The sequence below is a fragment of the Lytechinus variegatus genome, chromosome 3, assembly GCF_018143015.1.
Source record: "Lytechinus variegatus isolate NC3 chromosome 3, Lvar_3.0, whole genome shotgun sequence".
NCBI classification, from domain to species: Eukaryota; Metazoa; Echinodermata; class Echinoidea; order Temnopleuroida; family Toxopneustidae; genus Lytechinus; species Lytechinus variegatus.
The window spans coordinates 65,458,711-65,485,978 of NC_054742.1; the positions used below are offsets into that span (position 1 = coordinate 65,458,711).

The 27,268-nt window shown below is 35.2% G+C and overlaps 1 protein-coding gene across 2 annotated transcripts; it reads left to right on the top strand.

Annotated features, from left to right (window-relative positions):
- Positions 1–559: 559 nt before the first annotated feature.
- On the top strand, positions 560–27,096 carry LOC121411692 (transient receptor potential cation channel subfamily V member 5-like). 2 transcript variants are annotated; one of them, XM_041604520.1, is made up of 16 exons: positions 560–738; positions 7,441–7,625; positions 9,590–9,936; positions 10,523–10,760; positions 11,259–11,608; positions 12,194–12,419; positions 15,420–15,535; positions 16,233–16,346; positions 17,157–17,267; positions 17,881–18,032; positions 18,280–18,389; positions 19,281–19,384; positions 20,085–20,246; positions 20,823–20,968; positions 23,751–23,943; positions 24,505–27,096. In XM_041604520.1, exons 3-16 carry the CDS (start codon positions 9,628–9,630, stop codon positions 24,670–24,672), a joined length of 2,499 nt encoding a protein of 832 aa, XP_041460454.1. In that variant the 5' UTR covers positions 560–738; positions 7,441–7,625; positions 9,590–9,627; the 3' UTR covers positions 24,673–27,096. The 2 variants fall into 2 exon arrangements, with proteins under 2 accessions (XP_041460454.1, XP_041460455.1); XM_041604521.1 differs by having other exon boundaries at positions 642–660.
- The last annotated feature ends 172 nt before the right edge of the window (positions 27,097–27,268 follow it).

A 27,268-nucleotide genomic window follows, 5' to 3' on the forward strand; every position in this document is an offset into this window, starting at 1 on the left:
CAAATTTTAGCATTTTATAATTTTTTACCCCACCCACCCACAAATTGGCCCTTTTGGAAAGTGCACTGGCCTCATACCCATCCCCCTTTTTAGCGAAATTTCAGGGCTGTAGCCAGCACTACTGGGTTTGTTTTTGTTTTGTTTTTTTCAAACGGCATGCAGAGAATTAAGGCTTGGTAGTCAGTGAGATTGAGAAAAAAAGATAAATGAGGAAACTGGTGATTTAAAAAAAAATTGTGATGAAATAGAAATGGATAGAATTAAGTCGGGAAGAAGCCTATATCATGATAGAAGAATGGAAAACATTGTAGTCGGAAAGAGGAAGATATCAAAGAGAATCATCTTGAAATATATATGTATCCGGTATCCAGCCCAGGAATATATATCTAGATTTACTACCAATAATAATCAATACATTTCGCTTTCCCTTTTTGCCTTCGTGTTTCAACCACCAATGAAACTTACGTTATATTCCATTATGTAATCACACCTCTTCCTAATTGATTGACCTTCGAACGCGGCGCCATTGATTACATAACTTCACTTTCTAATGCAATCGCGAAAATACACACACTCTTGTTAGCGAAGAACCACGCACTTTTCCCCTGTCGGCGCACGAGATTCACTGACAACTGACAAGCATTATTTACCTTCGCAACGGTACGTATGTAGCCTATGCACTCTCAATCGCCTGCTACAACGACGGCTAATTTATTTTGTGGATTATTAACTACTTCTGTAAGTATAACCTCGATAAGAAACTATAAAGATAAAAGAATAATCATTTGGGGGTTATATAATTGGTCATATAAGCTATATATTGCGTATATGAATGTTTCAAAACCGAGCGAAAGTCAACTCGGAACAGGTGGTGGTAGTAATGGATTGAGCGGGTGGGTGGTGAAACCGGTGGTATACGGCAGGGTCGCCTCGGTCGGTGATCATGATGATCGTCGGGTCTATTCTTTATGTTTATTGATTGTGACCTGCATTTAGGCCAAATATGCTGTGTTGGATTTAATATGTAGGGGAAGGCGGGGTAAGTTGTGACAGTTTTTGCTTTTTGCATGTTAGAATTGATATGATTAATAATCTTGTCGAAATAAGTACCTTACCTTGAAATTTAACTCTTCTGAAATATTTTCCACCTTTATATAACTTTCTATCCCCACACTGAAAGTCATCGTGACCTTTCGAAAAAACGATGTCAAATGGCTCAACTTGCCCCATATATGGGGTAAGTTTGAGCCACCTTCTGGGGTAAGTTGAGCCACAAAAACTTATGTACAAAATGTATGAAGGGAGAACCAGCATGTCAATTTTTTGTTTAAAGTCTTTTCATTTGCTAATTCTCTATGAATACTAACATCCTTTAAAAGGAAAAGAGCAGCCATGTAAATTTACTCCTTTCAGCCAGCATTTCAATCGATTTTTATGGTTTGTTTGTTTTTTAAGATACATTACCATAGGAATTACCATGGCTCAACTTGCCCCATGCTGTTTGGCTCAACTTACCCCAGTCCGAACTCAGTGCGATAATTTTGTATCCACACATTTATTATGCATCCATCATATAAAAGACTATTACAAGAATGAAGATCCATACCTGGACTAATAATGTTGTTATCATGTCTTTATTATATTTAAAGACGTGTGTGTTTATAAAGCACTTATCTATTTCACACTCTTTTTTACTTTTTTGGATGAAATTCATATTTTTCCCTCTAAAAAACTACTTTTTGTTTCAAAGTTGAAAACAATATGGTGGGGTTAGGGGTTATGCTATGGGTCATCAATACATGACACCACCACAATGTCTGACTCATTCATTATTGGCCTGGGGCTGGTGGCTCAACTTGCCCCTATGCTCAACTTACCCCGCCTTCCCCTACTGTTAGTATACTAATACTAACCTTTCAATACGTGTGAGTGGTACTGTAGTGTAACTTCTGTCTTGATGTTAGTGTGTATTAACTATTATGAGATACATTGTACAAATAAAATTTGATTTAGTCAATACCATCCTTAAAAATAGTAAAGGCTAATGCTTGATGAAAAATGTTGTTTTTATACAGTATACAGATATGCAATTAAAATGAACTAAAAATATTGACCATATCAACATGTGATGTTGTTTCATTGGTTTTTAAGCTCTATTTTTAGCAGTAACTCAGTTGAACAAATTTATAAAAGTTCTATCGTTCATTATATAATTTTCATAGGCTTATCCTGTGATATATCCAAATTAATGTATTTGAAGAAATAACTTTTGTGTATTTTTTAATGATTCACTTTAAATTGTACTTGAATAAATACAATTTTCTTAATCTTCAAATCAATTGACATGCAGTAGAAAAGGTTTTAAAAATAACCTATCACTTTCTAACTTGACTTTCTATTAATTAAATTCTATTTATTAAATGCTTTAAAAATGTTTGTACCATTGAGTGAAATACAATAAGATTTTCTGAATTTTGTCAATATAAGAAAGAAAATTAAGAGATAGGCCTATAGACTTATTTTATACTGGACATCTTTTGAAGTGACCTTTGATATCATTCTACCATCTCACTTTTTTAAAATTGAAAATATTGTTTTTATCCTGTTTTTATCCTAAGTGACTGTTTGTAATGGTAAACTGGGTTTCATTTTCTTTTAATAATTGTATTCTAGATTTCCAGTGAATTGATAGATTTCACCCATTAGAGAATTGGACATAATTATAGGCAAATGCTGGTCCCAGAACTTTTAATACCATATCTTGTGGACTTTTTTTCAATCCCTGAATTCCATTCAGGGATTCATGCAGTTTTGATTGGTCAACAGCTTCCAAAATCACCTTGAAAATACCCCCTCATTCCTCCTCATAACTTGCAGCCAAGTCTAATTTTCATCTTCATGATAGGCTGCAGTGCCCATAATGAAGATTACAGCAGATGAGCAGATGATGATGCCTGATTCATGACAACTTTGATTGAAAGCCAAACAATGATTGGGGAAGTTGTTTAGGGCATGGGGGAAAACACAGGGGGGACGCGTCCCCCTACCCAAAATAGTAGGGGGACACAATATCAAGTGTCCCTCCCCCTACTATTTTTGGCTTTTTATAATGAAAGAAATACATCATCCAAAATCGAAATGAAACATGTGTTTTGGACTAGATTACCTTACTTTTGGGGTGATAATTTTTTTTATTACTTGTCAAATTTATTTTGGTCAAAATGACCTGATATTTGGGGTGATAACCTTCTTTTTTTTTTGCTAGTCAAATTTCCAGCCCCTGGTCCCCTCTACCTTCGGTTTAGGGTTATTTCAAAACTTTCTTGATCTTATCAAATAGCAGTTAGCCTTAGGTGTTTTATTTGAAAGCAATACTCTAGTCTAAAAGTTGAAGATTCTAAACAGCAATATAACAAAGTTCCACATTCTCTGTGGTGCTTTTTTTTAAAACACGGTGAAATAAATTCTCCTTGTCACCTACACTTTATGCACCAGCTTTGTTATTGTTTGTTTTTTACGGCACTTTTATTTAAAAAAAAATATAGGCTTAAATGTTCCTCTCAATATTGTATGATTATCTTGCTTTAACTATTTTTGTACTCTATAAATTCCAAGGATTTAAAATAAATCCACATGGCTGTGAATAGTGACCAGCCGAATTTGAATTCATTTTGAATCTTAAGGATTAACTTTTAAATCTCAAAAGATTTAAATTCAAATCTTTTAGATTTATATCTTAATGTATTACACAAGGTTGAAATTTAAATCTAATATTCGACTGGTCATTATTCACAGCTGATTTGGATTTATTTTTTAAATCCTTGGAATTTAGAGTGTAAGTGATATTCAGTATAAGACATTTTTATTATGTTTTTTTTACTGCACTTTCATTCAATGAATAGTATGTGCCACTAACAAAATTATGATTATCTCACTTGTCTGTTTTTATAAGTGTTATGATTATCTCACTGTTTTGTTTTTATAAGTGATATTATTATCAAGATAATACTTTTTTATGTCAATTTCCTATTTTTATTTTTTGTATTCAATATAAGACTTTATGTTAAAGAAGATTTTAATTTAAGAAAATGCCTTAATTTAGATGTAAGTGCAAATTATAAGCTTTAAAAGGGCCCTGATTATTAAGGCCTTTGTCAGTTAAGAACTATTTTATACTTTGTTCTAAGTAAACTTAAAACATAACATGTCCAATCTTAAAACTTCATGTGTTGTCATGTTTTTGTACGTTATATTGGGCTAAATCCCTTTTTAGGGGTCTTCAAGATTTCTAACCTAAATAAAATGTTAATAAAGTTATTTCAATAATGAAAATGGACTTCGGATTAATATTGCAGTAGGCAATAAAGATTATACCTTATAGGGTTTTTTTTTATTATCTCTGATTAAATATGTTTAACTTTTTCAAAACAAGTTCCTAAAAACGTGCCTGAGCATGAAATTGTTCTATTGAAAGTGGAAATGACTAATATATGCTCTATTAATGAAGTGAATGATTAAATTCTCGATAATCCATTTCTATAGTGCTTAATACTAGTACTTCAAAGTGATGTCTAGGAATAGTGCTTTCCATGTTTTTTTACCCAGATTTTGGCATGATGATGGTCATCATCATCATCATTTTGAGAAATTATTTAATTATTGTGTACTAAAGATAAGTAGACAGCTCTGACAAAGAGGAAAGCAAGCGAGATAATTCTTCTTTCCCCATTCTAGTGACATTCAAGGGACTACATGATACATGATACCATGAGTATTTTTTCATCTTTTGATTACCACAAATTACATGTATGTAAGTAGTAAGTACTGTTTAATTTATTATATATAGAGATTTAGTTATATGTACCTCAATGTGATTCAAGAACTCAAGTGGTTTTGTGACAAAAAATGAGCTAGATGTCTTTCTTTGTGACAAAAATTGTGCTTGATGTTTTCTTTACTGTAAAGAAAAAGAAAAAGTACCATAGTAATTGAAGGTCGACCACTATGCCATCGTCAGCTCTGGTACATCGTAAATGAGCAAAAATACTTGCGCTAGTGGGTTCTTCCACGTGCATAGCTGCACTACGATGAACAATTAAATTTGGTTGATGAGTGTTGTGCAATTAAGCGAGCTATGTTTGATGCTGAAATGGTGTGCCATTTTGGTTGCTATAGTAACAGCACTCAGTGAGCTGTGTACACGACTAGCTCCATTCATATATATTTTCTTTGTTTCTGGCAAAGAGCTTCGACATCAATACAAAGGCATTTACAATGTAAAAGGTATCATTTTGATGATATATTTCTTCCTAAATTATTTAGATTGCTCTAACGGCAAGTCCTTAGATATTAATTTTATGAGCACATACATTAGCAATATCTGAGTTTCAATTTTTTTACTCTTCATGAAATACATGTAAAATGTGTTATAGAAAATGCACTTTTATATGGATAAACTACTTTGACCATCTGTCTGTGATATTTGTTTATCTTTTTGTTGCAAGACAACAAAAACTGTTCAGAGATTCTCATCAAGTAATACTCTGTCTGTTGATACATCTGTAAGACATTCTATTAATTCATTTGGTCATAATAGAAACTCATTCAAATTTGTTTTCCTTTATTTTTAATTCTGTGGGAAAAATTGCTCTGTTCATTATTATTGAAAGTGTAATATACAAAAGTCATGAATAATTGTCAGTTTGACGGACCCTTTTCATCATAAATTATATCGTGATAGGTCCATGATTATATGTACATGGTCATTGAAATGAAATTTTTGAAAATGGATTGAAGTAGAATGAATGATTCATGTGTCACCATGACAAATATCAAGGTAATCCATTTGTAGTATCTGTATTGATATTTGTATGGAAACGTCAAACTTTGTATTTGCTTTCGTTTCCCATTGACTATGAATGCATATTTGTATTTTCTTCGGCTCACTGATTCTTTTGAACTATATGGATTTCTCCATGAGGGTGAGCTCTAGAACTAGGTTAATGCATGGAGCTAAAAAACACAGATAGCTCCATGGTTCATGTGAAGTTTTGTGTGTTTCTGTAGGGCTTGTTGATCAGTAGAAAATGATATTGACCAATGTGTTTATACTGTAGAGGCAAAAATATATATTGTGTTGCACCATTTTGCATTTTCCTTGGATGTGTACGTACAACTGTACATATAGGCCCAAATTCACAAAGGTGGTTTTGAAAACCCACGATTGAATTTTGGTTTATGCAGATATCCTGTATAAATTACGCTTAATTTAGCATGTACCGGGCGCGTGTATAAAAAATGTCCAATGCTAATGCGCACTTTTTTCACAGTGCGCCAAATTGATGCCTGTTACCATGGTAAGATATGCTATTTTATTCATGAGTCCACTGTTTGAAGAATGGACTCGTGAATAAAAACACATCAGCATTGAACATTTTTTATACACGCACCTGGTACACGCTAAATTAAGCATAATTTATACTGGAAATGTGCATAAACCATGGACTCAACCGTGGGTTTTCAAAACCTTTGTTAATTTGGGCCATAGTGTTTCAGTCGATAGTATGCGATAGTGCCTTCTGGATCAAGTGGTTGTGTGAGCATTTTAAATATTTAGTCAAAATACTGGTTAGTGCATATGTTCGTATGGAGAATGCATGATATCATTTAATGAGCATTCTTATTAATTGTTTCTCATCTACTACCCTGGTTCTGCTTTCAAGAGTCTCATAAGTTATTTTGGAAGCTCATTTGGGGGAACAGAAGATGTATGTGTTTCACAAAGAATGATATTGAACTTCAGTACTCTGCATATCCAAACAAAAATGTACAATATTGCAAAGTGATGTAATGGGTCAAAAAAGGTCATGAGATTGCCAATTTAAGTTTGATGATGATATTGTTAGATTTCCTTGAAAAATGTCAAGCAAGTCGGCAAACAATTTTGTGATATATAAATGAAGTTCTTGATGTGATATATAAGGAAATTCAATGGAATTGTGATATTCAAATGTATAAAAACAACTATTTTTAATCCAAATAAATCCATCTATTGAGTATTGGTATATCGCACATTTTTATTTTTTTTGAGAAGGGGGGAGGGTCCAAAGCAGTAGATGCCAATGATTTTCAATGAAATAATAAAGCTTTGCATGAGATATGTAGTTCATATTATGTTTTTTTTTAAGATTGTGGTGCTAACTACATTTATCTGCATAATATGATGTCTTTTATTTGATATTTGTAATGTAGGTATTTTTAGGCAACTTGTTTGATGTTTTTGGAACAAGTCAATTTCCCTTGTACTTTTTAAAATATACACCAAAGAAAACTTTTACCTAGGTGTATACATGCTTCCTTCACATAATTTCTTTTAACCTCACTACATGTATTGAATATTGTTAATTTTTTTTACAATTTATATGATTATTATCCTTATAGGATTAAATTACCTGTGGCTGATGGAGACTTAGATGGGTCATCGATTACCATTCATCAATAATTGACTTGCAGCTTTAAGTGTTAATGTGCCTTTTGAGGAGACCTGTGTTTGGTCGTTAACTGATGAATTTGTGATGGAAACAATAGTGGAGAAAATATTGCAGTATGGTGTCAAGTTGAGTAAGGTGAGTTCTGAATGAAATGAGAATATATTTGCAATATATAATGGCGTGACACTGGCACTGGTCCGACGGTCCCAGACCAGTAAAAATTGCTGTCGGGCCAGTAGTTTTTTAGAAATAGCAAGATTTACTGGTAATACATGACCAGTAAAAAAACATATCAAACTGATACAAATTATTTCTCCTCTTTTGTAAATTATATTATAAAAATGGCTCTCAAGAATTATGTTGTGGGGGGCAATAAAAGCAATTAAAGTCAGCAACATAAACTCAAGTCTCTTTTTATATTTTTCTTTATTTTGGGGGACCAGTCAATTTTAGGTTCGGACCAGTAAAAAATTGAAAAATTGGGGATCTACTGGTCCGACATGAACAGGTTGGACCAGTAGAAAAAAAGGTTTAATGTGGAGCCCTGAATATATACATGTAATATGCTTGATTGAAAGGGTGGATTTAAATCCATACCCATTATACAAAATGATTGCCTTAAACACCATGTAACTTGCCTTCTATCAAAGACAACAGTGGACTTTTGATCCTAAATTACATGAATCTGGTGTTTTCCTTAACCCTAAATTTCCTGGGGTATTTTGATTCTTGTCATTCCCGGGGGGGGGGGGGCATTATGGCCCCCCTTAAGATCTCGGCCGCTGATCTCGCGAGCGACGCAAAAATTTGCACGCTGGTAGTGTGCAATGTAATCTACAAGGCTGTATGGTAAAATTTTCCAAAATAATGAGATTTTATTTTATATGAATTAATTATGCTAATTTATGCATAAATCATACTTTTTGCTCTAATTCACTAAATAAAGCTCCTAGAATGCTAATTTTTGGTAAAAATTTTCTTTGTAGCATTCTTAACAATCGTAATTCAAAAAAACTTTGGTTTGGAAATAAATTTCTTTTGTATTTTATTGTTTTATGAATTTCTTATGTATTTCTTTGTTTTTTACTTTTTGTTTTTTATTGTTTTTTCAATGGAAATTGTTCCAGACATAATTCTGATCATAAACAAGGCAAAGTTAATTAAGTTTAATCAGTAAAAGTAGAAATAATGATACATTTATGAATTTTGGCTAAATACGCAATTTGCATTGGATTTGTACATGAAATCACGTTTATGAGCAATTTTGGGTCTGACATGCACTTGCATAATGTTGCGTAATGTCGTAACCGCGTACCCGGGCTTCACAACTTTGGTCTCAAAATTTGCGCGAGACTTGAATGTAAAAAGTCAGTGAGCTGCGAGGTGAAAAAATTTCGCGCAGCAGATATATCGCGAAAATTGTTGAGGGGGGGGGCCATTATGGCCCCCCCCCCCACCGGGAGAATTAGGGTTAAACAATATATTTGGTGTCAGCGATGGGATACATGTATAGGCCCACACCTTGAAAATAACTGGTGCCTCAAACCAATGCCTTGCTTTCTGTTAAGACACCATTACACATGTTAAACCTTATATTGTCTGATGTTTCAAGTTTTTTGGTGTTAACAAACCCACACCATGAAAATGACAGGTGCCTCAAACCAATGGCTTGCCTTCTATCAAAGATACCACTAGATATATGTACAACTATAAACATCAGGTGTTTCTTTTATATTTTGGGGGTTCCAGCGATGGGATACAGGCCTACTTTGCACTCAGTCACCCACACCATCAAAATGTCTTGTGCATCAAATCAGTGTCTTGCTTTCTGTCAAAGACACCACTGGTCCTCTAATCCTGAAATGGTCGGGTGTTTCATGAAATTAATCTTTGTTGGTGGCAGCGGTGGGATCGCACTGGTTTCAGGTGCCTCACACCAGTCGCTGCACAGTTCACTTCACAGCTGCACTCTAATAGGAAGATGATATTAAAATAAATATACCTATATTGCAGATGTCATAACTTCATTCCAAATATTACCATTCCAAATTCCAAAATGCATCAGAGATAATCCGTGCCTTTCCAAACCTTGTTCGTAGGTCTGAAATACCATCTGTCCTCGCCCCCACTAATCAAGATGCTGCGGCGCATGAAGAATGCCGTCGTGAGCAGGTTCCAGGGGACCAGGGTGGATCCCGACGCAGAATGGCGGAAGCAGAATGCAGCTGCAGACGAGAACGAGATGTACCAGTTGATGTATTTCAATGAGAGAGGCAAGCTAGTAGAGGAGTACAGACATGTTCTAGCCGGCCACAAAACTTTGGAAGATTTTAGATGTTACATCAGAGAGAACGTTGGCAAGATGCTGTATAACGAGGGCAAGGGGAAGACAATTACTCAGCTTGAATATGCAAGGTACAAGCTCATCATGTTTGATGGTAAAAAGGTAAGTAATTTAAAGTACTTCATCTTAGCTTTCACAAGCAATTGTCACTCTTACATTTACAAATATAAAGAGATGTTCTCCATATTGATGTTCTCCAAAGTAAAACTGGGATATTTGAATTTCCTTTTGAAAACATTCACTATAATGTTTTCAGAGATGATATACATGTCTGTTATTGCTGAATTATCATGGTGAGGGAATAAACAATTCAAAATTAAAAACAGTACAATGCTATAGTCTTGAACATATTTCTATGTAATGAAGCCGTGCAAATTAGCTCAAGTTTAAGTTTAATTTATTCAAAAACCAGAGATATAAGTACAAATCAATGAACAGATAATACAAATGGATAAATATGAGAGGTTTTCAAGGACCCCTAAAAAGCAGAGCTCGTGAGTGGGGCCCTACAATAAATGAGATGTAAACAGTGAAGGAACATACTGTACATGATAAGAATAAAATACAGATATGTACAGAAGAAAAAAAAAAAAAGATAAGCAAAAACAAATATGCAACACATACACACACATGACTAGGCTGTTATTTACATCTCTTAAATAATTTATTTTGATATATCCCATGACAGCCTGAAACACCAGACAACGAGCTGATGAGCATATTTGAAGATGGTCAGGTCTTGGCGATTAATAAGTTCAAAGAGCATGAGGCTTGCTTTGATCTTAATAAACGTGGAGCGATCGGAGAGACCATCCTGCACATGTGTTTCCTCAACGACACTCGGATGCATCGGGAGATTGCTTCACATTTGCTTTCGGTCTATCCCAAGCTGGCTCTAGATGTCTACGAAGGCAGCGACTTCTTCGGTAATTTTGTATTCTGACACCATACACTAATAGAACTTTTTTGATATTACAAGTTGACCCATTATCAAACAGACAATGTAAACAGACAGTGTTGGAACCTGGTTATAAAGCTTGGTTGATAGAAATGTAATTGTAAGTGTATTTTTGTAGATTATTGAAATTTATTTTATTTCTGACATTTGATGAAGCATACATAGTGTCTCTGTTGTACAATGTATATAATAGATAGAGCATGCAAGTATGGTCAGGATTTATTCTTAACTTTTCTTGTATGGCTTGTTTTTGTAGCTTGTGGTGAGACTTTAAATATACTATACGCTGCTGTCACTCTTTTGACAGTATATCCTATTTAAGAAGGCTTTATCAATTTATAATTCATGTGTCTTAAACAGACATTTAACAAGTAAAGCCTTTCTATCTATACAGACATTTAGATTAACAGTATATACTAGTAATGTAATCATCTGTTTATATTTCTGACATTGTTCAATTAATCAGGTGAGAGTGCATTACACATGGCCATTGTCAACAAAGACTTCAGATCGGTTCAGCTCCTGGTCGGTCGATATAAGGCTCGTCTGGACCAGAGGGCAACAGGACGCTTCTTCCGCCCTGACGACCTCAAGGAACGCAAGTATGTCAGCCACAAGAAGTCCTTCTATGAGGGCACAGCCTACCTGGGGGAGTACCCTCTTGCATTTTGCGCCAGTACAGGTGCCATGGAGATGTATGATTACTTCATCGATCAATCTCTGAGGAGAAAGCCGGGAGAAGGAAGATGTCATCCAAATGCTCAGGACTCGTTCGGGAACACCGTCGTCCATATGGCCATCATTCACAATCAAACGGTAATTATCTACTTTAGAAACACCATACTTACTGATCCCTTTAATTGATTTTTTATTGCCCTTCATGATTTCACTGGTAAAAAGTTATTTTGAACAGAGGAAAGTCTGCTATTAGACTACAGCCCTGTGTCGCACAATGGGAAACCCAACAGCCCTGCTGAATAATAAAAGTTCCCTTGTCTTATTCCATTTATAACAACATCAACATTTTTTTCATATAGCACATAGAAATTTGTTCTCTGTTGGCTCCAGAACAGTCATCAAAACAATAACTTACATATTATATGTGAAAAGATTCAAAGTTAAACAATATGAACATGAATAAGGAAAAAGTAGTAAAATACCATTAGTAATGATGAAAATTTAATTAGAAATAGAAGACTGTATACACTTGTGAACATTTTGATATTAAAATCACTAACAATTACGTATTTGGAGTAGACTGTTCAGCGAAAGTTATTTTCTTCATGAGTGCATTTCCAAGTCTCTTTTATTATGAATTAAAAGTAGAATTTAAATAATTGCTTGCCCTTGTACAACACTTACACGTATGTTTATTTCTTGCAATGCTTCCTGTCACCCTAGCTCTTATTCTACCATGCCATACACCATAACAAGATGCCTGCTTCCTATACTATACCCAACGAAGCTGGTCTCACCGCCCTGCAGCTCTCCTTCCAGCTGGGTCGGAATGAACTCTTCTCCGCTCTCCTAGAACTTAGCAGTGAAACGCAGTGGACCTACGGCAAGATCGCCTATGTTGCCTATCCTCTGTCCATCCTTGATTCCATTGATGAAAAGGGAAATCTCAGTAAGTACTACTACTAATAATAATATGTCCATTTATATAGCGCAGTTACTGTGTGCATATACTCAACTGCGCTTTGATACTTGGTATCATATTATTACCCGGCTGTAGCTAAGCCGCCATATTAATACGGGCTATTAAAAGCATTCAAGGAATCAATCCTTCCAAGTACCCATTCACCTCACCTGGGTCAAATGCAGCATAATGTGGATGAATTTCTTACCAAGATAAATTACGCCATGGCTGGGATTCGAACCCACAACCCTCTGTTTCAAAGTCCGAAGACTAATCCACTGGGCCACAAGGCTCCACTAAGTAACAATATTAATAAAGAAGTTTATATGTGTGTAGCCATGCCAAAACCAATAAATTGCCAGAGAAGATCTTCTGTAAATAGCTAATTTGGACTTCAAAATGCAAAAAAAATATCTGAAAGAGTATTTTTCTTCTTCATACTGTTGAATAGTTGAATAGAAAACAATATAAACAAGTTTCTTTGACAATTTTTTTTGCGGACTGCTTGGAAGTTTCACAAAGATTACAGAGTTTGTACATCTCGGGTTACTTTGAGTGAACTCCAAATTTGTTTTTTTTTCTTAGTTTCTTATGCGTTCAATCAAATACTTGCATGGATTATTGTTGATCAATTTTGACAAGTTATGTATCATTTCAGAGCTTAGGATGAACTCTCCAGACTCAATAAAAGATCTAATAATTGACTTTGGGTGACTTTCTTTTTGTTTTGGGGTGACTGGTAACATATTTAGATGCATTCCTTCAACTGGTCTGCAAAACTTGTCTACCAGCCTTTAGGGTTACACAACAGTTTAGTTAAACCTGATGAATGATTCATAAAGCTGTTTAGAAGTTACGAGCAACTTTACAAGTGATCGGTGACCCTTTCTTTGGAACTAAATCAACATCAATAAAAATTTGGTGTATACATATCATTTCCGACAGGAAAGGATCAATGTTCATTCATAAAGTTGCCTGTGACTTATGAAGAGCTTTATGAAACACCCATCAGGGGTCAGAATACAGGTTCTTACATGTATGTCTTTGCATAATTCTTCCCATATAGGGTATGCATGAGGGTATTGGGCCATTTCATCAATCAAAGCCCAAATCACCCCAAATTTCCCAAATAAAAGACTTTGGGGTAACCACCTATTTTAAAGTCATCCCAATATCTGCCTCTAACAATATTAAGCAATATTGATAATTCAATAATCTATGTAATGCAGGAAATTTATATTCTACCGTAAGTAACGGTGTATTAACCGCACCTTTTTCTCGGCGGGATAAAAGCAAAAGTCGGGGGTGCGGTTTATACACGGTGACGGGTCTGAGCCAGCCCGCCGTAACCCCTCCCGTACATGTACGATGTCTGCCAGTTCACAACACATCGAGTGGCCGGGCGTAGCCGCCCAGGCAATGTCGTTTTAGAGGGGTATGAGCCGCGGGTAATGGGAAGCGATTATTAAGATCTTAATTAAATGTTGTTCATAACAAACGCACCCACCTTCATGACACTAATTTTGACTTTATTCTCGATTCAAAGTAGTGAATTTCCCTGGCTAATTTAAAAGAGACGCCAAGCATACTCAGTAATATTTTGTCACTGCTGAGCGAGAGTGGAGTGAGCTGAGAGATTGCGTTGTAATGTGGTTATAGTGCGACTTAAGCTGGCGCTATTCAAAGTCCCGTTTCACGCCAGCGCCAGCTTGTTTTTTCCTTCCTGTTTGCTTTTCATAAGATACCATGTAAACCACGCACGAGAGAGAAGGCACGAAGCCGTATAAAACAACTGGAAAAAATGTCAATTTCTTTGTTTCTTGAACCTTCCTGTAATCCCGTATCCAAAATTCATGCTAAGACATCAAATTTCTGAAAGTGATTGTGAGGGCAAGAATTGTGAATGTTTCTTCCTCCTACGCTGGAAAAGACACAGATCATAATTTGATAAGACGTACTGGCATGACTGGTACTGTATCGTAGTTTGCAATGTAATGCAGTGCTGTGTGTGTGTGTGTACACTGTGAGGTGAGTGAGTGTGTAAGATGCCAATATTGGCGGGACCGTTCTTTCTAACATTTGTAGATAAATTGATCAAGAACAGCAGATTACTGCTTACCTGTAACCTCTTTGGATACTTTGAAATCTTAAAACTTAGATTTTGTTTCTTCATACCTCAAATATGCATGTTAATGTGAGAATTTTTTTTTTTTTTTTTTTTTTTTTTTAGTCCAAAGTTGGGGGTGCGGTTAATACACGGGTGCGGTTAATACACCGTTACTTACGGTAATTTACTTCATATTTCCTCATTGCAAAAGGGTGCCACTGAAATGAAAGAAGAAGGCCCCGAAAATGCAGTAATTGCCCCAACCATAATCCTGTGCCCTATGCTGACAACTTTACCTTCTTGATAAAGTTTCATGGTGTGTTATTGTAAGTGACTAAATTGTTATTGTGAATTTGAATGACCGATATAGTTAGCTCTGCTGCCCTGAACGGCTATTAGACCATATTTCATAGTAAACTAATTTGGTTTGATAGTAGACATAGCGATCCGAGATTAGACCAACTTCTATTTGACCAAGTGGAACATACTTATGTATTGACTAAACAGCAAAAACTATGGTGTTGATTGTAAAGGTGCACACTAGGCATTTTAACCATTACAGAGATTAGACCAACTTCTATTTGACCAAGTGGAACATACTTATGTATTGACTAAACAGCAAAAACTATGGTGTTGATTGTAAAGGTGCACACTAGGCATTTTAACCAAGTGTTACTATTTGTGGCATTGGACACCTAGGCATACATGTTTCTGTGTTATTACAACTCCTTTGATAATTGCTTTTACACTCGTTGGTGTAATGTTCAAACTGTAAGGTGTAATTTACACCTCTCGGTGTGGTTTTCTAGGGACATCAGCTGGTGTTAGATTTAACACCTCCGATTTTTAAGTGTAGTGTTATTTTTGAATGACCATTACAGATAGCTCAGCAGCCCTGAGTGTGATAGTTCAGTACGATACCATCAATCATCTTAGAATGTTGGAAGGACAGGTGATTGATGAACTGCTCAAGGTCAAGTGGAATATGTATGTCAAGGTAAGATTGTATTTCACTCCAAATCCGGTGCCCATTTCATGAAACTAATATAATAGCAAGTTTGCAAGTGCAGTTTAAAGCTACTGATTTTTATTTTCATTTCCTTATAGTAGGCTTGTCATAGAAATCGTACATTTGTTATTATTATTATTATATTTCTATTCTCAGATTTCTATTTCGAACAATAAAATATGGATGGATTATTATTATTGTTATTATTTTATGATTATTATTGTTGTTGTTATTATTAGTATTACTATTATTGCTGTTATTATTATTAACATTAGTGGTAGTGGTAGTGGTAGTGGTAGTGGTAGTGGTAGTGGTAGTGGTAGTGGTAGTAGTAGTAGTAGTAGTAGTAGTAGTAGTAGTAGTAGTAGTAGTAGTAGTAGTAGTGTAGTAGTAGTAGTAGTAGTAGAGAAGAAGAAGAAGAAGTCGTCGTCGTCGTCGTAGTAGTAGAAGTAGTAGTAGAAGTAGTAGTAGTAGTAGTAGTAGTAGTAGTAGTAGTAGTAGTAGTAGTAGTAGGTAGTAGAAGTAGTAGTAGTAGTAGTAGTAGTAGTAGTAGTAGTAGTAGTAGTAGTAGTAGTAGTAGTAGTACTAGTAGTAGTACTAGTAGTAGTAATAGTAGTAGTAGTATCATTATTATATTTATCATCTACATTATTATAATGATTGTTGTTATTACTTCAACTTATAGCATCAGTTTGCCTTCAAGCTATTCTGGGCATTGATTCATCTTACCTGGCTTTTCATCGCTGTCCAGCTCCGTCCAGCCGAAGGTCTTCTTGAAGGAAGGGATTCCGTCTCTAAGGTACATTAAAGTCCTGGCAATCAGGAAGAAAAAGTTCCCCACGTATGAGCTTTAACATGGTCCTTTCTTGCAATGCTTATCAGTAGAAATTTTTAAAAATCTTCAAGAAATACAGTTCAACCTGTCTAAAGGCTACCAAAGGGAAACAGAAGATGTATGAAACTTTCAAATAGGAGACAATTTTGGTGGCTAATAAAGGCAGGTTTTCACAATAGACAGGTGGCCGTTAGGACAGGTTTGACCGTACATTAATAGATTATTCTTGCAGGGAAGTATTGAATATGGAATAGACACATCAATGATTAACATTGTTTATGTGATATGATAACATGATTAAGGCCACCTGAATTGCACTTGCATCTGTTGCATATATGGTCACCCCTGTGATAGCCGGGATGGAACCTGGAAAAGTAAATATCAACAAGCTAAAGCATATGGGGTGGGCATTTCATAAAACTGTGACCCTTTCTTGTGGTAAATGGTACCTATGTAACTGACTAGAATTTTCCAGTTGTTCCCTGTGGCCCACTGGAACCACCGCCTATCCTACAACAAGTGGAATGCCTCTGGCCGTCTCACCTGCATCACGCGGTTCAATATAGCATAACTCTACGAATGGCTTTATGAAACACCCACCTGGGTGTTTCACTTAAACTTTCATGTAGTGGAGTGAGGCAAATTTAGAAAAATGTCCTATCAAAGGACATTGATGCCATGTAAAGAAATCCAAGTTCTCATAATAAAAATTGCAATTTATTCTTTGTGTTTTGATACTAAACCACTTTTGAAATGCCTTGCCTCTTAATGCAGTTCCGTTATGTGTCTGAAGTGTGTGTGATCGTCGGGTGTGTTGCAAAGACTGCCACAGAACTGACAGAGATTAGAGCGAGAGGATCGGTCACCGAGTACTTGAAAAGTTTGGTATGTATTCACACCTAACATAATCACAAAATATGTTTAATTTTTTTAATGAAAAGAATAGTGAAAATCCACGGAATTGAGATGAATTGAGGATTTCGGAAATGTGGTTATATGAATTTCTCAACAACCTATCTGAGATTGTACTAGGTTCAAATTATTGCCTGTTTTGTGATATCCAAAATCATCCGGGCCTATTGCATGTAGGACAAAGCACAAAACAAACCAGCCAGTTATTTTATTTTTTTTTGGGGGGGGGGCCTGTTGTATGGCTTTGGGGTGGGGTGTGTCAAATCATCTCCCTCTTGAGATCCCGCTGGCCAGTTGCATGAGCGCAGTGAAAATTTGCACAATGGTTGTATGAGAAATATAGTTTATACGACTATATCAATCAATTTACTGAAATCGCAGATCTCATTTATGTTTAATATATATATATATATATATATATATATATTGCCCTAATTCACTCAATAAAGCTCTGAAGATGCTATTTGCTATTTTTAAGTTAATATTATTTATAGTATTCCTAATAAAAAAATTTGAAAATCAATGTCCTATATAATTTATTGGTCAATGAATTTCTTATGTATTTCCTTGTTATTTGACCTCTCAGGCCGATTTTCCGACCAAAGCTCTGTTTATGATTGCCGTCGTCCTTCTCTTCATCTGCATCCCTCTCCGTTTCATGGGTCTGGAGTGGTATGAAAATATCCTCATCATGTTCATTGTGCCTCTATCGTGGAGCTACCTCTTATTCTTCTTCAGGTAGGTCAAGGGTCAATCGATGTATTATGATTAGGAGGAGGAGGAGAGATAATAAAAGTAATGATAATGGTGATATTAATATGATGACAATTAAAATAATGGATATGAATTTAATGTTGATGATGATGAATATAATAATGATAATGATAAAAATAGTAATGATATTAATTATGATACTAATAAAAAAGAAATGAGAAGGTGAAAAAAATATAAGAAATAATTTATTTTATTCATTTTGAATTGACAGGGGTCACCCAAGCCTTGGTCCAATGGTGGTAGTCTTCTTCAAGATGTTAAAAGGAGACTTATTGAGATTCTCTCTTATATATTTCATTCTTCTCATTGTGTTTGCTCAAGGTAAGACTACTATCCTTGTCAGGATTTCTACATTTTTGTTATCAATTTGAATGAATTATACAAGGGAATTTCTTGACACGTATATTGAATTTTATTATGATGAATGTGGGGATGTGGCATATTGTATTTTGCCTTTGTTGGTCAGATATGACATTTCTGGATGGCATGCCACAATTATTTTCCTGAATTTAGAATATTTGTCACACAACAGTAATTCAAGGGACTTCTGCCATTTTCCCTTTGTCCAGTATGGAAAGTGTTGACTGTATCTCATCTCAGTTGTTTATATATGATTTGAACCCTAATTCTGTTACCCTGTATAGTTAAGAGATTTCATTTACTGACAATGTGATATGAACTTTCATATTATATATTGACCTAAGATATTTCATAATTACAAGATACCGGTACTTTTTCTGTGACTTTCTTCATGGTCTCATCAAGCGTCCTTTGGCAAGGCATCAATCCACAATTTGCCACTCTCCACCCAGGTGTTAAATGGGTACCTGGTAGAATGCAAAAACCTATATGTAGTATGCCTAGCAATGGAGTCTTGTTGGAATGGTCCCAGGGAGTGGAGAAGGTACATACATTGTATGCGGGCATGCAAGAACCCGATGAACGGGGTAATGATATATCTGTAAAGTGCTTAGAGCCATTGTTCCAATGTATTAAGCACTATATAAATGCGGATTATTATTATCTCTGTTTCATTGTATTTATTATTGATGAGTTTTTTTTAGTAATTTTTTTATTTTGTTTCATCTGCCATGCTTTTGGCTTATGAATACAGACTTGATATTATGTTTACTTATTATATATATTTTTAATGAAATAGAAGTGTGACTTTATGATGATAAACTAATATTTATTTGTTTGTTTGTTTTCCAGCTTTCTTTTTCCTCTTCAGGGACAGTGGTGCAATGACCTCGTCTTTCAAAACCATTTCAGAAACTTTTATTTCAACATTCATCATGACGAATGGGGAATTTAATGTAAGATATATGTAACATTTGCCTGGATAACTATGGTTGAAGTGATATATTGTGATTTTGAGGGTTTAACAAAGATTTGTTTAGGATTGCATATTAGCTGATATTCTAATTTGCACATTGTTGCCAGTGCAAAATAATTTTAAGCATTATCAATGCAATAAGTAGTGAATTTTCCTATCATACATTGTACCTCTGAATTGTTAAATAATGGTATGATTTGTCATTTCATGAAACCAATAATTTTCACTGATTTTCTTATGAGCTCCTGAATTCCTTGCATCTGATTTGCTTGAAGGGAAAATTGTTAGTGAAAAATCTCTTTTTATTTCATGAAGTAACTTCTGAAGGTTTCCATGGTAGAGAAGAATAGTGTAGTAGGTTTCATGGTACACCATGTATCTTTTTTTGGCAAGTATTGGCCCTGAAAAGGACCACCCAAACTTATTACCAGTGTGCAATAATTTGTATCATTGTGTATGCAGTAAGTAGTGCATTGCCCTATCAGAGTAAGGGTGGTCCTTTTCAGGACTAACAATTGCCCAAGAAAGATACATGGTGTACCGTGAAACCTGCTACATCATTTCATGAAATTCTCCCCAAATGAGAGTATAAATATGGATGACTGTAATTGATATATACCAGGATAACCGCAAGTCTGCAACTATTAACCTCTTGCTTTTTTCTGTGTCTCGTTGTATAGTGGCGTGAGCTCTATGAATGCCGCATGCCATGGCTGGCCATCATCATGTTTGTCGTCTTTATGTGGTTCATCTCCGTGCTCATGCTCAACATGGTCATCGCTATGATGGCCCGTACGTTTGACATCATCAAGGAAAGATCCCGTATGGAATGGAAGAGACAGGTACAGTCATTTTCACATATTTTATGAAACCATACATTTCAATAAAGTGATTATAATGATAATAAAACAGTCGCTTATGTACCACCATCTCCTATATATTTTATATTTCTGGGTGTACATGTACTATTACTTTGTCTCTAGCTCAACCTGCCATTTCCACTGCTCAGTGCATTAGGGATTTTGATTTCAGACATCCAGTGGATTAGTCTTAGGGCTTTGAAACAGAGGGTCATGGCTTCAAATCCCAGCCATTTTGTAATTTCCTTCAGCAAGAAATTGATCTACAATGTGCTGCACTGGACCCAGTTGAGGTAAATAGATGGTAGCTCGAGCTTGGTAATAATAGTTGCGCTTTGTTTTCTCTGGCAGAAAGTGCTATATATATCAATACATAAATACAACTCGCATTTATGTCTCCATTTTGTTTCTGTCCCTCTTTTACTGTTTGATAATTGATTCTTTTTTGTTAGTTATCTTATATTCGTCTCTTGTGATCATTTGAAAGTATGATTATGAATAGCCTTGCCTTGCCATTTTTATGTGTGTGTTATATTTTTGCATTTACTTGTTTTCCAGTGGGCCATGATTGTTTTGAACGTGGAAAGGTCTGTGCTGAGACCAAAGTTGGCCAAAGTACGAAAAGCCTACTCATTTCCTCTTAAGATCAAACACCGGGTTGGTATCATGGACAGTGCTGAGCCCGAAACAAGTGACAATCACAGGTAAGTCAACTTCAATTCAATTCAATAATGGTTTATTCAAAACATGCCTCGCAGCCAAGGGCTGAATAAAAACATGTGTACAATTTACAATAGAAAAATACTTAAATACAAACATGCAATGACATAAAATTACTAGAACTTCTTATTGTAATGCAAGGAAATTAATTGTAAATTAAATCATAATTGTATTGAACATAATAAACATTAAGTATGCAAATTATAAACACTATAATGAGGCACATTGTACATGCATGAATAAAAAGTATTAGAAAAGAGAAGATGGGGAAGGATAAAGAAGCATAGGGAGACAGACAGAAAAAGTGAGAAAGGGGAAAGGGTAATTAAACGGAGATATAAATATAAAGTACAGAGAGAAGATTGGGCCAGAAAGATGAAGATTAATAAATGAATAACTGCTTCATGGAAGCAGTTATTATAGGGCGTCTGCACACAAGGTATTAAAAAAGTGAAATAGAAAAATGGATTTTTCTAATCGTGATTAGAAGATCAACTTTATTTTATGTGTGGACAGAAAACTCTCAATTATCGTAAGATTTTTAAGGATAATCATGATCATAAACCGAGTGTTCTGTGTGTGGACAAAGTTGTGATTAGAAATTACGTATTGTCTATCCCATCATATTTTTCTGGTGTGCCGTTTATGCGCTGTGCATCCACTGTGCAATGTGTGTTACGTTACGGGTAGTATGCCGTGTATAGCATGGATGCACTGCACTTTACCTTGAAGCCGTTGATCTTGTGTAGTAAGCAAATGCTTTCTTTGATATTACATACCAGTAATCATTTATTATTCGATGAGTAGATGGTGCATAACAGTTCAAAGTACCGGTAAAGCAGAGAAGTCTGTGGGCTCTCTGGCCTATTTCTGAACATTCTTTGCCTCCTTGTGTGTACGAGTGGTAAAAAAAAATCACATTCTAACCTTGATTCCAATCACGATCCTAATCTCACTTTTTCCCATGTGTGAACAATGGCTATAGAATTAAAATGCAAATCGCCATTTGAATCGGAATTCAAATTTTGTTTCCTTTTTTGTGTGAACATACCTTGTGTCATGGTTCTCATGGTGTACTCTCTAATACACATCAATGTATGCATTAAGGCAGGCACCATTTGACTGATGGGATCTGCTTAATGATGGGTTTGTGCACCCTATATACTGAACTATATGCTGTTTGAATGTGCTGATGGAAAATTTGGGATGTAGTATATACCAATCCCCAAATGGCCATATTACATTCTGACGACACATGCATCTGCATAATAATTAGTGAGATTATGCTTTGCAGTGGTGCTATTACATCACTTTTAAACATTCTGGAACAGCTAGTAGCCCAGTGGGTGTACTGGAGATCTTGGTCCAAAGGAAAGCAAGAATCATAGTATGAGAGCATGGGCCCGTTGCAGAAAGAGTTGCAATCAATCGCAACTCTAAAATCATGCGCAACTTGATTTTCGACCAATCAACAGCGCGTATTTGGGACTTGTGATTGATTTTCTGACTTGCGTTTAAACGCAACTCTTTCTGCAACAGACCCCAGATCATATTGAGGTCCAGTGGTGCCGGAGCAAATAATTTTTTTTTTTTTTTGTAAAATAAGCATTGCTGGTCTTCTTTATTCATCAAACAAAATATCTTCACAGAGCTAACATTTGCCTCCATTTCTGGAGGGAAATACATGGTTTTCTGGATTTCACATTTTCTTCTATCTGTAAACGATATCTTAATAGGTAAAACAATATATTAAACAGCCTTTGAATCGTTATTTTTCTATTAGATTCTTTTCCAGCGAAACATTTATAAATAGTATATAAAGCATAATTCAAAATTATATCTACATCATTTTTTTCTTTTGATCTAAATGAAATTCCTGATAGAATATGACATGGCTGGAAATGAAAATTTGGCAAAATATATTTCTGTACATTTTCTTCAACTTTTTTCCAAAATATTATCATTATGTTACAAGAGAAAAACATATGACTGCAATCACCTTTTTGATCACAGTAAAAACATTGATCATTTTCTTTTAATTTCCATTTAAAAAGGTTAGCTGGTGTTGCCAAAATATCATACATGAATTTGAAATTAAAATTGACCAATATATTGTCCTTAACCAACTTTAACTTAAATAACCAGACATCTATCCAAATAATAGGTCTAGTGGTGTAGACCTATTCAGATTCAAACAGTTTTGGCATCCATAGCATGTCATGTCGTCCGTATGGTTATCCAAATTAAGAGCAATATAACATTTAATGACTTAAAATGCATTTTTTATGCATAATTGTCAATTTGGAAATGATGTAAGCTACAGCACCCAAAGTAAATCGGTCCATTTACAGTAGGCCTCTGTATCCCACCGCTGCCACCAAAAAGTGGGTTTATTACAATCTGAGCTATTCATGAAGCATTTTTGCTTCATTTCCTGTGATTTTCACTGATATCTGTTACAAGCTATTAAAATCCGAGTATCTGATCAGCTGAGAAGTTTGTCAGTAAATCACTGAGAGACAATGTTTCAAGAAACAATATGCTGGTAAAGATGCCTTGCTTAAAACATTACATATACGTGTATATATACTTTTGTTATTGGAATAAGGAAATAAAGTCAAATCAAATCAGCAAAATCAAAATTATTATTATTATTATTTTTCTGGTTTGTGATGTTGTAATTATTATTATCAGTATTATTATATGAGCATGTCTTCATGTGTCACATACACATGCTTCATTTTATATCAATTGTTTATTTTTCAGCCGCCCCTCTCTACAACGGAAAAGTACAATACAAGATGTCAAAGTCAAAAAGTTCAAGCGGGGAACTAGGCTAGTACACATGAACAGTGTAGCACAGAGTGTGATCATGAAGGAAGTTGATGCTTTCACGATAACAAAAGTACTTCCACATAGCAAGGCTGAAAGGAGAAGAAAAGCTAAGAAGAGATGGAAGGTGGGTTTATGTGTATGGTATAACGATATTCTCATGTTTTGAGAGCTTTATAACACCTACTTACTTCTAAATGGTTTCTGCTTTTTTTTTTTCAAAATTGTTCAGAGTTATCAAGACCCAGCCACCCCTTTTTCTAGACTTTGCCCCTTCCCTTATCTCACCCTCCCCCCCTCCTCACACAAACACACTCACACACCTGAAAAATCCTAAATAAAAATTCTGTTTATTTCCAAAGAACCCAATCTAAGAAATGACAGGTAAATAGGTGCTAATGTAAAAAATCATGACTTAATACTTTTTAGCACATTTATGTTATATTCTTTTTGTATATTGAAATTTATTAGATGCCTTCAACTTCTGTGAAATACATGTATATGATATATTTGGTAGATCTTAAAGATCTTTTGGAAAAAACTGCTATCACAATCATTCGATTACCGGTGCATGAATTTGTTTATGGTTGAAAGGGCTCAGAGAGAGTACACATAATTTTACGGTAAAAAAATTAACTTTCTTCCTTTTTTTTCATTTACATATATTCAATTTTTCTTCTATTCGCAGAACCTCATAAGAAACGTGATAGTTCAGCAAAGGTTTGGAGTTCATGGGAGTCCTGGTAGAGCTTTCATGCCAACCAGAATCAATCATAAAAATCCAGAGGTTCCTACCATCAGTCGCGGAATAAAATTGCCTCCAATCGGGGAGCATGTGCCCTCGCAACTCTTATGATAACAAGCAAATACAGTAATAAACTGACAAAGACAGTAGACCTGTAGATGACAAGTGTATCAGATGGAGGATTGAGATGTCAAGTCAATGTGTACTTGCATGTGAGCTAAACAAATTAGATCTGTTTTGTTAAAGACTTGTTTGTCTTTGGACCAGACTTAAGCCAGTGGAAACTAGCCTTTTCGCAATTCTGCATTCGAGAGATGGCACCCCAAATTATTTGGATTGCCCATAAAAGCTGACAGAGGATCGCAACTTTAGGGATGTCTTCAAGGCCGGCCTGGAGACCACACTTTGGCTGCCATGATGGCCTCGGCCTTGTGACTCGGAAATTCCAGCCTTGACTGCATCCCAGGCATTGGCACTCTCTGCATTCTGGAATACATTTGACTCCTTGACTGAGCTCAAACCTCATAAGTGTACAGGAAAGAGGTTTGCAAAACCACAGAGAGAGGTGGAGGACAGAATCTTCAGTGGTACCTCAACAATTTTATGAAGTCATGGGATAGGTGTATAGTGCACAAACTCAATGCCTTGTAAATTCTTGGATGAGAAAGTCCCTCATGGACAGATTAATGCTGGTTCTGATGGATTTGCCGTACCATGTGCATGTCCTGCAATATATAGTACTGTGAGTCGTTGGAAACTCATGATTGCAGCTTCTATGGAGTATTTATATAATGCACCTTTCAACAAACCACAACTTTGAGAATTTATATACCTCTTTATATTCATCGCACGAATATTCACATGTGGGGATATTTTACCTGATTGCTAAGAAAGCATGAAGGTTTGTGAGCAAGCAACCAGAGGACTGAAGGCTTAAGGTCCTCTCTGAGGGACCTGGTAGTGAGGAAAAAAGCAGTACCAGAAGAGCCCTTGGGTATGCAACAAGCAGGAATCAAAGCTAGGTCACGGGATCTTGTGAAACCACCCCTCTATCAATTGAGCTCTCATGTCCCCTCAATGTGTGTGATCACTAATATGCATTTGTTGCATGACTGAACTAGTCTACTTCATGTATAAGTTCAGAAAGTAAAATTGAATACATAAACTGTCTGAAAATTCTACGTCTGGGTCTTGTTTCATTACACTTGTTTACAAATCAAATGTATGGAAATCCTGCAATTTTGTTGGCTGTGAGCAAATTTTCTATCAAAATATATTTTGTGAAACATGACCTAGGTTAACATCTCAGGATATTTATTCATTTACAATAAATCCTCTGGGACTGGATTTATTCAAGGCCTAGTGTACTTATTTACCAGTGTTTTTAAGTGACGTAGACCTGACACAGTACAACTATATTGATAAGAATCCAGCTGGGTGTTTCATGAAGCTGTTTGTAAAGTCATGCACGACTTTTACAACTTACTCGAACATACGTCCTCGGTTGGTAAGTCAGCTATATTGGAATATATAATTAAGCACAAGAAAGAGTCACCAGTCGTGCGTAAAGTTAAGCTTAATGTATGAGCAGCTTTATGAAACACGCACCTGTTAATACATGATTTGCATTATTAAAAATTCATAAATATTCGCATAATTGGCAAGTGTTTATATTTTTTAATAGTTGTTGCTTGTCCATCAGTTCGACTGGGAGCATCTAATCACTATTGTAAGAGTGAATACAAGTTATGTAACTCCCCTGATACAATGATTAGGAACTATAGATTATACTTATACTCTAAAAAAAGTTCAATTTTCTCCTTGAATCCTTAACGTGTCAATGTATTTTTTAGCAGTATTGTCATGTTGTAAAGGGTATTGAATACAAATGTTGCATTATTTATAGGTAAAGTTAATGCCCTATAAATATATAAAGATTTGAAATATTTTCTACTTCTTAAATTTATACTTGATCTTGCCTATTTATAACTGAAGTCAAAGTCATTTTTTTTTAACATCAGAATAAGTTGATGTGTACGGCAAGCAAATCTTTTTAAAGGGGATCAGAACATTTTATTTTTGTGATTAAATTGTAATCAGAGATTAGATTCTTAGATTTTATGAATTAGACATGAATTTAACAGAGATGTATCTTCTTGCACTCATTCCAAAGCAGTTTGTGGTTACTTTTTTTTTTACATAACATTCTGTGCTAGTTGTACCCTGTTTGAGATTCAGATGTAGATATATTTATTTTACCAAAGTATCTTTCTTTTCAAACATATGTGGATGAAAATAAGTGATATGTGGCATCAGTATGCTCGAAAAGTGGTTGTAGATATTATTCATAAAAGATATTTGATGTGTGTGTGAGACTGTTAATGACAACAACTCAGGTTTACTTCTCAGTGTTTATGAACTACATTGTCTCACTTCATTGTATATAAATAATTGGTACCAAATCTAAGTGCCTTTCTAACTCTAAATTTTCATTTTGCCCCATTGTTGGAATAATAATAATACCAACATGCTTATATAGCATACCGGGGTAATTGCAGGGCCCACTGGGAGAACAGTTTTCGGAACTGAAGCGGCTTCCCTGGGTAAATATACCTATATTATTATTATATAGCGCATATCACTGCCAAATGCATCCCTATATGCGCTTAGTTGGATAGTATTACCTTGGCTTTAGCCCCTCAGCCTT

Excerpts from the sequence above, each read along its gene's own strand:
- LOC121411692 (XM_041604520.1), top strand. The coding sequence starts at position 9,628 with ATGCTGCGGCGCATGAAGAATGCCGTCGTGAGCAGGTTCCAGGGGACC. Across the intron at positions 12,420-15,419 it reads TGATGAAAAGGGAAATCTCA|ATAGCTCAGCAGCCCTGAGT; the intron begins GTAAGTACTACT and ends TGACCATTACAG. Across the intron at positions 20,969-23,750 it reads GAAACAAGTGACAATCACAG|CCGCCCCTCTCTACAACGGA; the intron begins GTAAGTCAACTT and ends TTTATTTTTCAG.